This window comes from Molothrus ater, chromosome 16, assembly GCF_012460135.2.
Source record: "Molothrus ater isolate BHLD 08-10-18 breed brown headed cowbird chromosome 16, BPBGC_Mater_1.1, whole genome shotgun sequence".
NCBI lineage: Eukaryota > Metazoa > Chordata > Aves > Passeriformes > Icteridae > Molothrus > Molothrus ater.
In genome coordinates, this window is record NC_050493.2 from 14,431,369 (window position 1) to 14,446,430 (window position 15,062).

A 15,062-nucleotide genomic window follows, 5' to 3' on the forward strand; every position below is an offset into this window, starting at 1 on the left:
AACTTCTTGTTCCAGAGCAGAAGCTAAGCCTGTGAGTGAAATTCCAAATACCAAATTCCAAACAAATTCTATATTCCAAATTCCAAATACAATCAGCTAGAAATGGCCTTGCATGGGCATTGTTGGTTGGTTCACAAAGGAAAAAAAGGGCAGGATTGGAAGAGACCTGAAAGCTCCCAGGGACACCTTCCACTGGACATCACCAGTCCCCAAAATGCCAGGAGAAATGTGCCACCCACTGCTTTACAGCTGATGCATTTCTTCAAGCTAAATACTCCTGGGAAGGTGATACAAAATGATTTCTGACTTTAAATACATACACACAACTGCAGTTCTGGTTAAAGCTATATTGATTCAACAGTGGATCACAGGTGCAAGGGTTAATTTTGGATTCCCAGTTTGCAATAAGCCCTCTTCCTCAGAATGATGGGTTAGGCTTGAGTTAGAAGCAGGACTGTTCAAAAAAACTGAAGCAAACCAAGTAATTCTCCAGAGTTGTGGCAATTTCAAGTTACAAATTTCCACTACAAGTTCTGTGTGTGGCAGCTCTGTAACCAAAGCCCACAAAATGAGAGAAATTCATTTATCAGCCTCCCTCAGGCAGTGTCTCGTATCCAGAAGGAACATTTGGCAGGCGGAAAAATGCTTCAAACATTCCCAATCAAATGAGTTTTTGCAGTAAAGTTCCAAAGAGCAGAGAGTGATGGAGGCATCTCTGAAATCACATCCCCCTCTCCCCCCAGCTGCTGTGCTGGGAGGGGGAAAGAGGGAGGGAAGGAAGGAGGGAAAAAAAGGGAAAGGGAAAGGGAAAGAAAAAGGGAAGGGAAAGGAAAAGGGAAGGAAAAGGAAAGGGAAAGGGAAAGGGAAAGGGAAAGGGAAAGGGAAAGGGAAAGGGAAAGGGAAAGGGAAAGGGAAAGGGAAAGGGAAAGGGAAAGGGAAGGGAAAGGGAAAGGGAAAGGAAAGGGAAAGGAAAGGGAAAGGAAAGGGAAAGGAAAGGGAAAGGAAAAGGAAAGGAAAAGGAAAAGGAAAAGGAAAAGGAAAAGGAAAAGGAAAAGGAAAAGGAAAAGGAAAAGGAAAAGGAAAAGGAAAAGGAAAAGGAAAAGGAAAAGGAAAAGGAAAAGGAAAAGGAAAAGGAAAAGGAAAAGGAAAAGGAAAAGGAAAAGGAAAAGGAAAAGGAAAGGGGAAGAAGGAAAGTTCTTTAATCCAAAAGGTGGGAATAAAGAGATCCAAGTGAAATGTCCTTAGTGCAAGGCCTGGTGCTGAGCTCACACTGCCTCAGTTCCACAGCTGTCCCTAAATGCCTCAGGCTCTCTGCAGAGTCCAATTCCAGCCTTTCCCAGCTGAGCTGGTAACAAGATCCTCAGTGTCCCCCATCAGTTTGGGAACAAGCTGGTGCTGTGGGCATCCATAACAATACCAGGGAGCAATGCCCAGAATTTTTCTCCACAGAGTGGCAAACACTTCACGTGGCTGTTAAAAGCTTTAACCTACCAAATTCAGCAATTCCTTTATTTACAGGAGTGGATACAGGGAATAAACACTTTGTTCAAGGGCACAGATGGGCAAAGTGCCAAAAGGAGCATTAGAACACAAACCCACTGCATTGTCCATCTTCAGCACAAGCTAAAAGCCTTAAAAGAAAATATTATCTTCATTTTTCTTCAGTTTTACGGGGCTTCCAGCTAACTAAGAGGTAAATAAAATGAAAACAAGCCAGAGAAGGTCAGAAATCTTTCTGCCTGCCAGCAGCACAGAGGCAGTTTTCTTCTGGAATATTTTTTGCTCCATTATCTTCCCACATCCAATAATTCAGCAAGTCTGAGCAGGGCAGCTCCCTGACAGGCTCCTGCTAGTGTGGCCCAGGACCTCTGGCAGAAGCAGACTGGGAGGCACTCAAGAGTTAAAAACAGCCAGGAATTTTTCCTTTTGGATTTCCACTGTAGGATAATTCAAGAGAACCCTTCCTCAACTGAGCCCTTGAAAGTCTTAGTACTGCTTTATTTTGAGCTGAAGAATGATTTGGAGCAGCTCATCACCCCTCCCTTCCCCCAAAGGTTAATGGGGCCATTTCCCCCCACCCCTTGCCATGTTTTTAGGGTACACAGCACCACTGGCTTTTCCAACATCTTTTCCATGTGCAGAATGGCAGCTGTGTAGATCCCAGAGAAGGGAGTGCACAGGGAAGCAGTGCTGCATTTTGCCTGAGTGCTGACATTAATTCCCTTGCTACTTTTCTTGATTTGGGGTTTGACAGTCTTAATCACAGACTGGTATTTTCAACAGCTTCTTTTCTCCATTCATTTAGTACTGTGTAGGAAGACAGAGAAAGAAATCCAAACAAAATCTCTCATCCCCATCTCAAATCCAATCAACCCCACCTCCCTCATGCAAAAAACTCAACATGCCTGGTTATTCTTGCAAAGGTAACTGTAAATATTCTGAAAATTAAAGTTACATAGCAATGAAATGCTGAGAAAATGCCCTTGGCACGAAAGGAAACAATAAAGATGAAGATTTATTTCTCCATGCATGGAATCTGCATGGAATTGGCTTTTCATTTAGGGATCTCACTGTGTGGTACCAAGCTCATTCATCAGCTCCACTTAACTCCACAAATCCCAGCTGCAATTCCTGTGCTCCAGGATTGGACCAGCAAGACTGGAAGCTGCAAATGACCTTCCAAATGTAATGCTTAAATGTGTTTTTAAATAAAAATTCTGTATCGCCAGCACTGCCACAGGACACCAATAACCTACACTATCCTCCTCCACAGCTGGGCTAGAAACAACACAGCTCGAACAGAACTCAGTAATTCTATTTGGGATTTTCATCTGACAATCCAGCTTTGGGGGCTGTTTGGGATTTTTTTCTCCCATAGTCTGAATTCAGCAAACCCTGTAGGTTTTGTTTCTTCCTCTGCTGTTAATGAAAGATTCTTTTTTAGCATTACAGATTAACTTGGGAAGCAGTTTAAATATCCAGAACTGTATATTCAGTCAGGGAATAAGGTATTTGCAAAGGCTACAGAAAGGCACAGAACCACATTTCCAAGAAATCAGACTCTTCCTCAAAAATATGTACATACATTTACAGCACTCTCTAGCTGCAATAAATCTAACAAAACCATTCCTCTAAATTCTTCTCTAGCTGAAATTTGTTTTCATTCAGAAAGTAATTTATTTTAAAAAAGTGTTTCATGACTAGGAGCAATGAAATTTATCTAATGTATGAAGTTTTTCTATACAGTTTCTATACAAATTATGTACAAAAAGACTCCAACAAAGAAGGTAAAGGTTGTGGAGCAAATTAGAGTCAACATTTCCAAAGGAAATAATGAGTTTTACTTCAGTTTTCCCCAATGATCTTTCCCCAAAAGCTGCTCAGACTGAAAACAGATCGAGTCAACCCATTAGTGCCAAATGCTGGCATTTCCTTTATAGTTCCTGGAAAATGAAGCCATCTTCACTTAGGATAGAAATAAGATTTATCATCAGCCTGTTGAAGCTTAGGTAGGAAGAGCTTTTATTTAAATATTTGGAAATGAATGGATTGGAAAAAGAAAGTGAAAAGAGGTTCAGGGAACATAAAATTCCCATGTTTTCAAATTCCTTTAAACACTATGACAGCTGTTGATAGATTCTGGCACATGCAACAGGTCTCAGGAGATAAAATGGAATAAAAAACTAAACCACTGCTCCCCTGCCCTTCAACAGCACAAACACTCTGGCAGTGCCAATTAGTGTGAGCATTAATTAGCCAGGCCCTGCCAGAAGAAAATAACCAATGGAAATCTATAATCTGCACATTAAACAGCAATAAAAGTAATATTTATTTTAATGGCAACTGATTTGGTGTCTACCAGCAAAGCTCTACTCCCCACCCAAAGCAAGAATGAGCTTCAATTCTTCCCCACCTGGAATGGGGTGGGAAGGGCAGGCAGAGGATGCCATTGCTGAGGTCTCCTGATCCTCCTCATGAAGGATCCAGGGAGAATGTGGCAGATGAGGAAGGGCAATTCCTGACTGCCCTCAGCACTGACAAGAAGCCCAGACCCAACAGTGATGGAAAAACCCAGCAGTGTTTGGCTCCAAGCCTCTCCTGGGATGGGCAAATTTCATCATTCAGGTGAAAGGCAGAACTGGGGGCTGATAATTAAAAATTACAAATTCCACTGCCAAACTGGTTTCTGCAACCTCCTGACTTTTAATCTGAAACCTGTTTGCTTTGCTACACACTCAAGTCTCAAGTTTGTTGCATGCCCCAAACTTGACATTTAACATGCCAGCCAAAAATGGGTCCTTCAGGTTTAACAATCACTGAAACACCTTGGACCCAGCCCCAAACCATAAGGAACAGAGCCCAAAAGCATCTTCTGCAGCTCTCTGGAGGCTCTCCCTGTGCTGTCACTGTCTCCTGCTGCCTTTAGGCCATGCACCCAGAGCTAATGGCACACAAGGTCACCTTTCCCAGGACAGCATTTCCTAAAGACAGCAAGTTCCATCTGCCAAACCTTTTTGCCAAACACAACCTGTGCACCTGGGCAGGATCAGCTGGCCCCAGCTTGTGTGCTCAGCCACAAGGAACACGTGCTCACTGCTCTCTCTGAGAAATCCAATCCTGTCAGAAATGGCCCCTCTAAGCAGGCTCCCACTCCACAGCTCTTCATGGCCCCACTGAGAAGTGCCTGCACTGAAGCACTTTCTCATCTCCTCATTTTTCAGCTCTTGCTTTCAGCACATTCCACTTGTGCCTGGCCCTTTTCCAGGGCCCAGTTCTAAACTCAGTGTCCTCAAAGCCTTGATTTCAAGTGACTAAACAACACCCAATTCAAACCAATGCTTGAGTACTTTTAAAAATGCCTAAATTGATCTATATTTGACTTTTAGCAGAGTTACAGGGATTACAGGGATGCTGTTCTCAGAGCAAAAGGGCTCAATGCTCCACTAAAGCAAATATTAACACATCACACAGCAGCTGTGTGAAAACTCCTTCAAAGCCAAGAAATTAGGCAGAGTGCAAGAGGAGAAGTAACTGGTTAACAGTTCTGGGGCAGTGCTGCATGTTGAGTTAAACTGGATTATCACTTCTCCCTCTCCTCTGAAGTATGAACCCCCTGCACAGCACAGTGATGCATGGAAAGGCAGTGTCCATGGAGGAACGTGCCAGGCTGTCAGCCACCCTTTGAACACCTGTACTCCATCACACAAGGATCTGGGAGCATTAATTGTGGAGGCTCAGAGTTTAGAGCTCTGAAGGGTGCACTCCCTCCACCTCAGACATCTGAACATTTCCAACACCATGCAGGGTCTCCCTCCTTTCAAGTCCCTTTTCAGAAAATGAAGAACCTCCAGCACTGCAGATAAAGGCACTGAAGAAAATAATAGCAAGACTTCCTGGCAGTGTGCACTGACTTCACACACCAGCTTTTGATTTTCCTTCTTCTCCAGCTAAGCTGAAGAACATGTACCCTGCAGGCTGTGAAGCCTCCAGCTCCTGCCACAAAAATAATGAGCCTTGCCCTTGGAAAACTAACAGCACTCATAATTTATCTGTTAGAATATCCATCCCCAGCACCACAGCCTGCACATGTATTCCAAACAGGGAGTATTTCAGTCTTCTGCTGAAGAGAAATGCCAAGCTGCTCTCTCAGGCTCCCTGCAGTGCAGCCATGAACAGGAGTAGAAGGAAATGCAAACTGTCAGGCCCATTCCTTCAAACTCACAGGATATTCATGTCAGATGCAGACATTAATAAGAACTGAGACTTTTTCCCCTTTTTCCTTTGAGACACCCAGTGAACACAAGTTTCTCCACACTCTCCAGTGTGTACTTACCCTCAGCTCCACCTCTTTGCCAAGTAAGTCATACAGGACTGCTCCTTTGGAGGTGATTTCAGAGGCAAGCTGTCTAGCTGCCTTCAAATCAGCAATCTGGGAACACAGCAACAGCACTGAATAGCAGAATCCCCAACATCACAAAGAATATCCACCATGGCCTTTCTCATTCTGATGTCAAAATTGCACTGGAAGTCTAAACTCTGCCAGAGGTTGTGCACCAGAATCAGAGTGGACAGAGTCTCTCTTGGCTTGAAACAGTCCAGGTGAGGCTCTGTCAGGTACAGGTTTCTGAGGGAAACCCCAAATACTTTAGGTCAAGGAAAAAAACCCCACAAATCTCCTCAGAACTGTGGCTCAGCCAACTGTTGATTCATGTGCTGCCCAGGACAAAGGGGAATATCTCCCTTTTCATGAGCAGAAGTAAAAACTTCATATACCAAAAGCCTGCAATGGAAATAATGAACTTTTGAGCATCTAACAAGTGTTTTTTTGGTATTTTTTCAGAGAGGCACATCAGACTTACAGAGAGGAGAATCACTTCTGGGTCTGCCATTTTCTCAAGAATCACAGGAAGAGACCCTAAAGCCCATCCAGTCCCACTCCTGCCATGGGCAGGGACATCTTTCACAGAAGTAGTAACAGAAATTCCTCTTATTTAGCAAAGTGCTGGGTTTTTGGTATTTTGGTTTGGTTGTTATTTTTTTTTTTTATTTTTAGAGAAGGTGCTTTTAAAATATCAAGAGATGGTTTTTATTTTAAGGGCTTGAACAGCTGTGATGTCTGTTAGGGTCACAGGAAGATTTCCCTTTCTCTCAATGCAGAAAATCAACTTTCAGTCAGTATTTTGCAAGCTCCTCCTGCTGCAAAAGTTTAGTAGGTAGAAAATAATCTTTATTCCAGCCTACTCCAATATTTCTATGGTGTCAACAGGATTTTAACACAAAGAGAACCAGTTTTGTGCCACTGTTGCCTTGTGTCCTGGATTGCCAAGCAATTTGTATTCTATTTACCATCTGTTAGAGGAATGGCAGCTGTCTTCTGTTAAGTGGGCAGTTTTCTTATCTCTTCCACAACCACTCCTCCCTCCGGGGAGACACCTGCTGATAACAGGCCATTGATGTCACTGCATGACTGACAGGAATTTCAGCATCCCATTGGGAAATGTGAGCCCAGAGGGAGGAGCCAAGCATTCCTACCTGGATATAATCTGAGATTTTGGGACACCAGCACGGCTTCTCCACTGGATTGCCCAGAGGAACAGCAGCTGCCTCTTCCCCTGGATCTTCAGAGGAAGACTCCACCCTTTTCTACAGGATCCCTGCTCCAGCAGAACCACCCCTGGCACTGCAGGAGGGCTGAGCCACAATTCCAATGGGACTGCTGCCAACAGCCTGACCCACAGGGTGTCAGGTTGTGTTCTGACTCTGTCAGTGTTGTTTTAATTTACTGCATTGTTTATTTTATCCTTTTATTTTCTTCCCTAATAAAAGAATTGTTATTCCTGCTCCCATATCATTGCCTGAGAGCCTCCCCCTTAATGTCAAATTTATAACAAATGGGAGGGAGGGGGTTTACAGTTTCCATTTCAGGGAGGCTCCTGCCTTCCTTAGCAGACACCTGTCTTTCCAAACCAAGATACCTTGTATTATGTTTCTGGTTGAGAATTCAGAGATTAAAACAATTCACAGAGTCATATAACCCCACCTCCTGAAAGTCTGACTTAAAACCCTTGCCAGAACGTTCTCCACTTAAAACCCAGCTAGAAAACAGATGAGTTTTCCCAAGTGAACACAAGAGTGGCAGTTTTGCTTACTTTGGAGCCCAGATCAAACTTGAACTTGGTGCTGTCCTCCTCGGGGAGGTGAGCACGCTCCCCTCCCTGGGTGTTCATGGCCCCATAGAGCACTGAGGTGACCTTGAGCAGCTCCTTCACAGCGTGGCCATCAGCCTGGTACAGCTTCTTGGTGTTCAGCTTGATGTGAGCCTTGGTAGCCTTGGGCAAGAAAGAAACAATTCAGCATTCACAAAGAACAGAATCCTCGGTTATCTGTGCTCAAAGCTCTTTTTGGGGGCACCAATTATTCTGCTGTACAGAATAATTCCCATCAGCCTGGTACAGCTTCTGGTGTTCAGCTTGATGGGAGCCTTGGTAGCCTTGGCAAGAAACAAACAATTCAACAGTCACAAAAGAACAAAATCTGTGGGAATCCATAAAATCAGAGGGTTTTGGGAAAGCTGAAAAAGGCAGGCCTCAGAGACAGCAGAACTGTGATTGGAGATAAGCAGCAGCCATGGGATAGGTCAGCAGAAAAATTATGTAAAAAGTAGAAAAGTAAGGATAAATAGAACAATGGTCTGTGTATTAATGCTTGTCTAGAATAACTCCCTAAGCTGCAGGAAAGTTTATCTAGTGAGATGTTAGGAAGTTTGAAGCTTAATAATGGAGCTCTGTGCATTGTGTTTTAGGGCTCACAAGCAGGTCTTGTATCCAAAATAAGCAAGCATTGTTTACCCAAAGGTACCTGTGCTTATAGTGGTTGGATGGAACTACTGTCAATGTGCTTTTGCTTTGTGTGATTGGTCAGAAAACTCTTATTAAAGTGAGTTGTAACATTGAGTTCTTGGTCTGCTGCCTGGGATGTGAGCTGCTGGCATCTTCCCACTGTCACAACCATGTAATGAGGCTGATGGTGGAAAATCAAACAGCTCAAGGCACATTCCCAGCAGTCCCGTCCTGTTTGTGATTTGTACAGAGCCCCAGCCAGCAATAAAAATCCTCAGTTTTCTGCACTCAAAGCTCTTTTTGGGGGCACAATTATTCTGCTGTATAGAGTAACTCCTCCTGTTTGGACCCCCAGTTTGTCTCATCATAATACTGGCATTTCTAGAAGAAATTTTTCAGAAAGCTGTGCTCTTTCTGCATGTCAGAACATTTGCAGAAAAACCCTCAAACTATCATCATTTCTTCCCTGAATAAAGATCAGCAAAACCCCTATGCACCATTTCAATTCAAATTAAGTTTAAGTGGAAAGTAAGTGCTGCCCAGATCTTGTGATGATGCTGCAGAGAGGTAAATTTCACCCTTAATGAGTTGCAAGAATGAGATCAGTTATCCTAATTTAACTGTCTTCTCTTCCAGCAGCACCTTCCAAATGTTTTATTGCTTCTCTCCATTTTTTTCCCTGCTATGATATTAGTGATTTTATTCCCTTGCCTTCCATCTCTGAAGGGTACAGACAGAACAATAAGGAAAAAAATACAAAAAATTCTAATATTATCTTTTTGTGCTTCAAAGTAATAAAGGGGGAAAATTACTGTCTGTCAGAGAAAGGACACAAATGTTGTTCTTGAAATTCCTGGTAAGTTTATATTATAATGAATAGCCTCAAGGAGCCAACCACAAATTTCAGATTAAACTTTGAGGAAGTCTTTGTGGTGGCATAACAAAACAAGGAGGCAAAAAAAAAAAAATTGATCACCATCTGTGGATCCAAAAACGTAGCTTAAAAATGACACATGAAGCACAAAAGTGACTTAACATCTGCTTTTCAGTGTATTTTTAAGATGAAACTTCTGCTGAAATGCTTCTCCTTTGGGAATGCTGCAGCAGATAGAGCCTATCCATGAGTCACTGGTGGTATTACACAGCTTTGGTTTCACAGTGCTCCTGGAAGGAATTCACATTTCCTCAGGCTCTGACAGAGCAGGATCTTCAAGCTGGGGGAAGACACTCAGGCATTACAATATTTGGTACAATACCATTATAAGCTCCCTGTGAAACTAAAGAGAAAGCACCACACTTCAAACCATGGATTTGGCTCCAGCTTTGCCAAAGAAACAAAGCAAATGGATGCTGGCCCATGCTTATCCAGGCGTATTTTGTCAAGACTTTTGACTTTAAAATCAGTTTTTAATTCCCAATAAATATTTTCCTCTAGCCTCTTTCATCCCAAAATCTCAACTCAGCAGAGGAAATGACTCTTTGTGTCTGTCTGCAGAGACAGTGCCCAGGGAATGGCTGGAGCTGTGTTAGGAGAAGGTCAGGCTGCAGCTCAGGAAAAGCTCCTTCCCCCAGAGGGTGGTGGGGCACTGAACAGGCTCCCCAGGGGATGGGCACAGCCCCAAGGCTGCCAGAGCTCAAGGTTCCAACTCAGGATCTTCTGTGATTCCTGAAAATTGAAGCCCAAACTTCCAGAACAGCCTCCTGGTGTTGTGCACCTGAGGCAAGGGAATACGAGACTCACAGTACAAAAAATCCCAAATTGTTTTTGAAATGCTGGTCTCAGAATGATCTCAAATGAGCCAAGACAAAGTGAAAAGCCAGATAAGTTCACCTCCATTCCCTTGCAGTAGAAGCAATCTAAAAAATTAATTGCAGAAACAGCAAGTATTCCATTATAGGAGAAGTGGTCATTAAATTGACAGACTCTGTTAAACATCCCCTATCCAAAGGGGACTGATGCACTAAATTATAAAAGATGTTGTTAGAGACAGAAGTTCTATTTTCAGCTTCATTCACCCTCAAGAGAGTAAAATCAATGTCTAGTAAGAGGAAAAAAAATGTTTTTCATTCAAAGGCTACTTAAAAAGAGAAAAAAAGCACAGACAAGTATATATATATTTTTCAGACTGGCACAATGATACTGTGGAGTCAAGAAGACAACTTCATGTTTGGAAAGTCACCTCCACCACTTCATCTTTGAGACACCTATTTGATTTGCTGTTTTATTATATAACACTTTTAGTTTTACAGAACTATTAGAAACCACAGCTGTTTATTCTGAAGATCAGATGGTTAAAATGCACCAAAAATATAAATATTCAGTAAGAACAGCAGCCACAGCCAGAAAATTTGCTTAACTTCACAATCTGCTTTATTAGTATCATTAAACCAAATTTTCTGTGATGTCTGACTCTTGCAAAAGGTTTTGTGCCCTTAGGTTGCTGAGTTTGTTTTCATGAATGAATTTCTACGAGATGAACTCATTAGAGGCTTTTAGTCGCACTCTGCCTCAAATTTGGATCCAGGTGGGTTTAGGCAGGAGCCAGGTATTGAGCCCCACTGATCAGGGCAGTTCTAGGGGGGGAATGGATTAAAAACCCACCTAAGGCAACCTTGCAGGCACTTCAGAACTTTGGGGTGTGGGCACTTTTGGTAAGTTCTCAAACTGCCAGGAACACAGAGCAGCAGTTAATTAGTGTGGAAAATTAACACCTCCTCAGTGCTTGTTCAGTAAAGCAGAGCAAAGCTCCAGCTCCATTCCCTGGTGATGGATCTGTCCTGCCATTCTCTTCTGAGACAATTCTGTCTCCATCACATCTCCCATCTGCCCACGGATGCATAAAGCCATTAACTCCTGGGGAAGATAATTGTGGACTGCATGGACAGTGAATGATTAAGGAAATATATACAAGCTTCTCTCATGCTGAAAATGCTGAAAACCTACAATAATCCTCACACTAACTTGTAATATTAACTGAGAATAAGTACAGGATGACTAAAGTAATTTCCATTAATTTCATTTTCTGAATCATATTATGTAATTCTTCAAAACCCCTGGGATTTCTGACATGAAATCAGCTATTGAAAAGCATCATATTATTTCTGCTTCCAGACTTGTGCTTGGAGGGGGAAACCCTCCAAAACAAAACAGACCTGTTCATCTTAAGATGCTCCAAGGCTCAAAAGTACATTCTCATATGTACAGGAATGTACCCTGCTCTAAACATGGCAAAATTAAGAGAATTTATGGTGCTAACTATTCACAAATGACAAGAGAAATATTGTTAAAAGGACATTTTAATATGTTTTAAGATTTTTTTAAAAGTATTGCAATTCAACTTTGGTATAAGGATAAAAATTTCCATTGCTTCCAGATCCAACTGCAGCCCCAGGAAGGTCTTTTCACATAATGAAGAGTGTTAATCTAAGTGTGTGATAACATCAAAGGCTCCCACTGCTTCCAAATAACATTAAGTTTATGAAGGACAATGCTATTTTATTCCAACAGACTAAAAAATTTGATGGCCCAATCCAAATATGCTCATGCATAAAAAAATTGATCTGAGAAAAACCCACATGCCCTGATCTATGGGAAATCTCATACAACCAATACATGATTCTATATCATCATGAAAACACCAGAAATTATCATAATTGAAGCACAGAAAAGAATCAGGCATCCAAAGTTAGCAATAACCAAGGTGGGATCTCTTCTAAAACAATTTAAATGGTTTAAAAACATTTCCCATCTACAGCTGTGTCTTCCACTGTTGCCTTTCATAAATTAGGAGAGATAAGGATGAACATTGGTTTAGATCCCAATTTAGATCCCAATATTCTATTTAGATCCCAGTATCATATTTAGATCCCAGTGAATATTGGAATGAACATTGGTTTAGATCCCAATTTAGATCTCAATATTGTATTTAGATCACAAATTATATTTAGATCCCAGTGAATACTGGAATTAACATTGGTTTAGATCCCAATATTGTATTTAGATCCCAGTGAATATTGGAATGAATATTGGTTTAGATCCCAATTTAGATCCCAATATTGTATTTAGATCCCAATATCATATTTAGATCCCAGTGAATATTGGAATGAATATTGGTTTAGATCCCAATTTAGATCCCAATATTGTATTTAGATCCCAATATCATATTTAGATCCCAGTGAATACTGGAATGAATATTGGCTTCTATCCCAGTTTAGATCCTAATACTGTATTTAGATCCCAGTATCATATTTAGATCCCAGTGATCATTGGAATGAATATTGGTTTAGATCCCAATTTAGATCCCAGTATCATATTCAGATCCAAGTGAATACTGGAATGAATATTGGTTTAGATCCCAATTTAGATCCCAATATCATATTCAGATCCCAGTGAATACTGGAATGAACATTGGCTTCTATCCCAGTTTAGATCTCAATATTTTATTTGGATCCCAATATCATATTTAGATCCCAGCTCTGCAGAGAGAAGTACAGAATGTCAGTAACAGCCTGCCCTGGCCTCTTCAAATTTCCAGCATCACAGGACACAGGATCACAGAATTGTGGAATGGTTTGGGTTGGAAGGGACCTTAAAGCTCATCCAGATCCCCCCCTGCCATGAGCAGGGACAGCTGCCACCATCCCAGGCTGCTCCAAGCCCTGTCCAGCCTGGTCTTGGACACTTGCAGGGATAAAGCAGCAGCAGAATGCAGCACAAACTCAGCCACCCTTTGCAGGGAAGCTCTGTGGGGTTAAGAGAAAGCTCTAAATCTGCCATGGAACCAGGATTTCAGATTTTCAGGGTTTCAGCCCGAGCACAGCTCCTGGGCACACTCACCATGAACTGAGCCACAGCTTTAATGAAGAAAACCCGGTCCTGCTCTGTCTCCACATCCCCAGGAATGTCACTCTGAGGTTCATACCTGTGCAAACAACAGCTGGAGATCAGAACAAGGTTCTGGCAACATCTGTGAGACAAAAATCAAACTCAAAGTAAGCACAGACTGGAGAATAAATGTGTAAATAAATTCCTGCTGCAGACTGGGGCACGCAGAGCTGGATGCACACAGGGGGTTTGTACAAACTGCAGGAGCTGTAAAAGCTGACACACTGCACAAGTTCAGAGCCAGACATCATTTCAAACATCCTCCCTTCACAAGTGAAGGAAATTTATGGAAAAGCAAACTGAAATCTGTGAAATGCTTAAAAAAACATCAGTGAGATGCAGAAACTTCTAGAAGTGGCCAGGCTGCAGGGAAGGACAAAAGGAAATTCAGTGATTTGGACCCTCAGTGTGACAGCAGCATTTGAAAGACTATTTAGGCAACTTAATCCAAGTAGTTCTGAATGGTTGTGAGTATATCCCTATTTCATTACAACTGCAAGAGTATTCAGCAAATTTCTAACAACTTAATGGATATTAATTATTAATCCAGGCCAAAAAATAGCAATCAGGAAAACTGGTCAATGTTGGTTTCAATTATAGTGTTCTACCTTATAATCTTAAAAAACCTCTTAATTTTACATTTAAAATCTCTTAATTTTACATTTAATCAGGAGAGAGAAGATAATGTATAATTCAAATAACACTTCAGGATCCAGAAATATTTAACCAAAGTCTGTTAATGGGTTAAGTGGGTGTAAAACTGCAGCTGGACAGTAGAAGATTAGAACCAAAGCATTTTATTTCTTTTAAATACGTGGATGCAGGACAATACCAGGCTGAACAACAAGGCAAGAACTGGCTGGGTTTTGGTGAATTTCCCACAACAGATCACCCTGTTTGGATAAAAGGTCAGACATGGACAGGATGGCTGAGGAATTTGGAGAATATGTGAGAGAGATTAAGGCTACTTTTAAATGAGTGTGCCCACAGTCAGGGTGAAACCTCTGGCAGCCACTAGGTTTGCTACTCCAGACTGTGTCATTAAGCCAAAATTCTGCAAACCATCACATTTCATTCTGGTATTTAGAAGAGCAGAGCTCAAAGAATGATTAAATACCCCTGACTTCCCTCATTTCACAGCACACCATCAGTTCCCAAGCACACTCCCCACATCTCAGCATCAGCCCAACATTTGTTGGCCTCATCACCAACCTTTTCACCAGCCACAGCAGCACTTCTGACACAAGCATGAAGTTTGGGGTGTGGAAATTCTCCATGGATATCAGTCGAGGATACCCCAGCGCCCTCATCATCTCAGTAAAATCTGAAAAATGAGGAAGAGCAGGGATTTCTTCTTTTATAGCCAATAAGGGCTTTGCCAAGATTGCCATCTCCCACAGAGTGCTGCTTAGTTACCATGCCATACAAGTACTGTTAAAAAAATTAAACCTCAATAATTAATAGAAATCCTATCATTTAAACAGAAAACACGCCCAAGTGAAAACAGGCGTTTCTAAGGAGATTCCCGGAGCTGGAACAAGGCAGACACAGCCTCTCCCTGCACACACAGCGTTCAATTTGTTTCCTACGGGCGGGGGAATCCCGCCCTGCAGGGCTGCGCCACCCCCGGCAGCGGGGACCCCTCCCCGGCAGGGACCGGCGGGCTCAGCCCCGCATCCCCCTCAGCTCCGTGTGCGGCCCAGCAGAGCAGCGGAGCCCCCCGGGAGGCCCAGCCGGGGGTGCCGCGTCCCGCCCGGCCCGGCCGCGCTCACTGCGGAGATCGCGGAACGACATCGCCGGGAGCCGCGGCCGCCGCCGCTCTGAGGCAACGCGCTGCG

The 15,062-nt window shown here is 42.6% G+C and overlaps 1 protein-coding gene across 4 annotated transcripts in view; it reads right to left on the bottom strand.

Annotated features, from left to right (window-relative positions):
• CLUAP1 (clusterin associated protein 1) overlaps nt 1-15,062 on the bottom strand; it is a 62,614-nt gene extending 47,552 nt beyond the window's left edge. For 2 of the 4 annotated variants that reach the window (XM_036392493.1, XM_036392492.1), the window contains exons 1-5: nt 14,997-15,062; nt 14,437-14,548; nt 13,177-13,261; nt 7,650-7,829; nt 5,834-5,929 (exon numbers count right to left, since the gene is read on the bottom strand). In XM_036392493.1, coding sequence (XP_036248386.1) covers nt 5,834-5,929; nt 7,650-7,829; nt 13,177-13,261; nt 14,437-14,548; nt 14,997-15,018 — 495 coding nt within the window. In that variant the 5' untranslated portion in view covers nt 15,019-15,062. Of the gene's footprint in view, nt 1-5,833; nt 5,930-7,649; nt 7,830-13,176; nt 13,262-14,436; nt 14,957-14,996 lie in introns of those variants that run through there. The other 2 variants (XM_036392490.2, XM_036392491.2) reach the window with 2 other exon arrangements.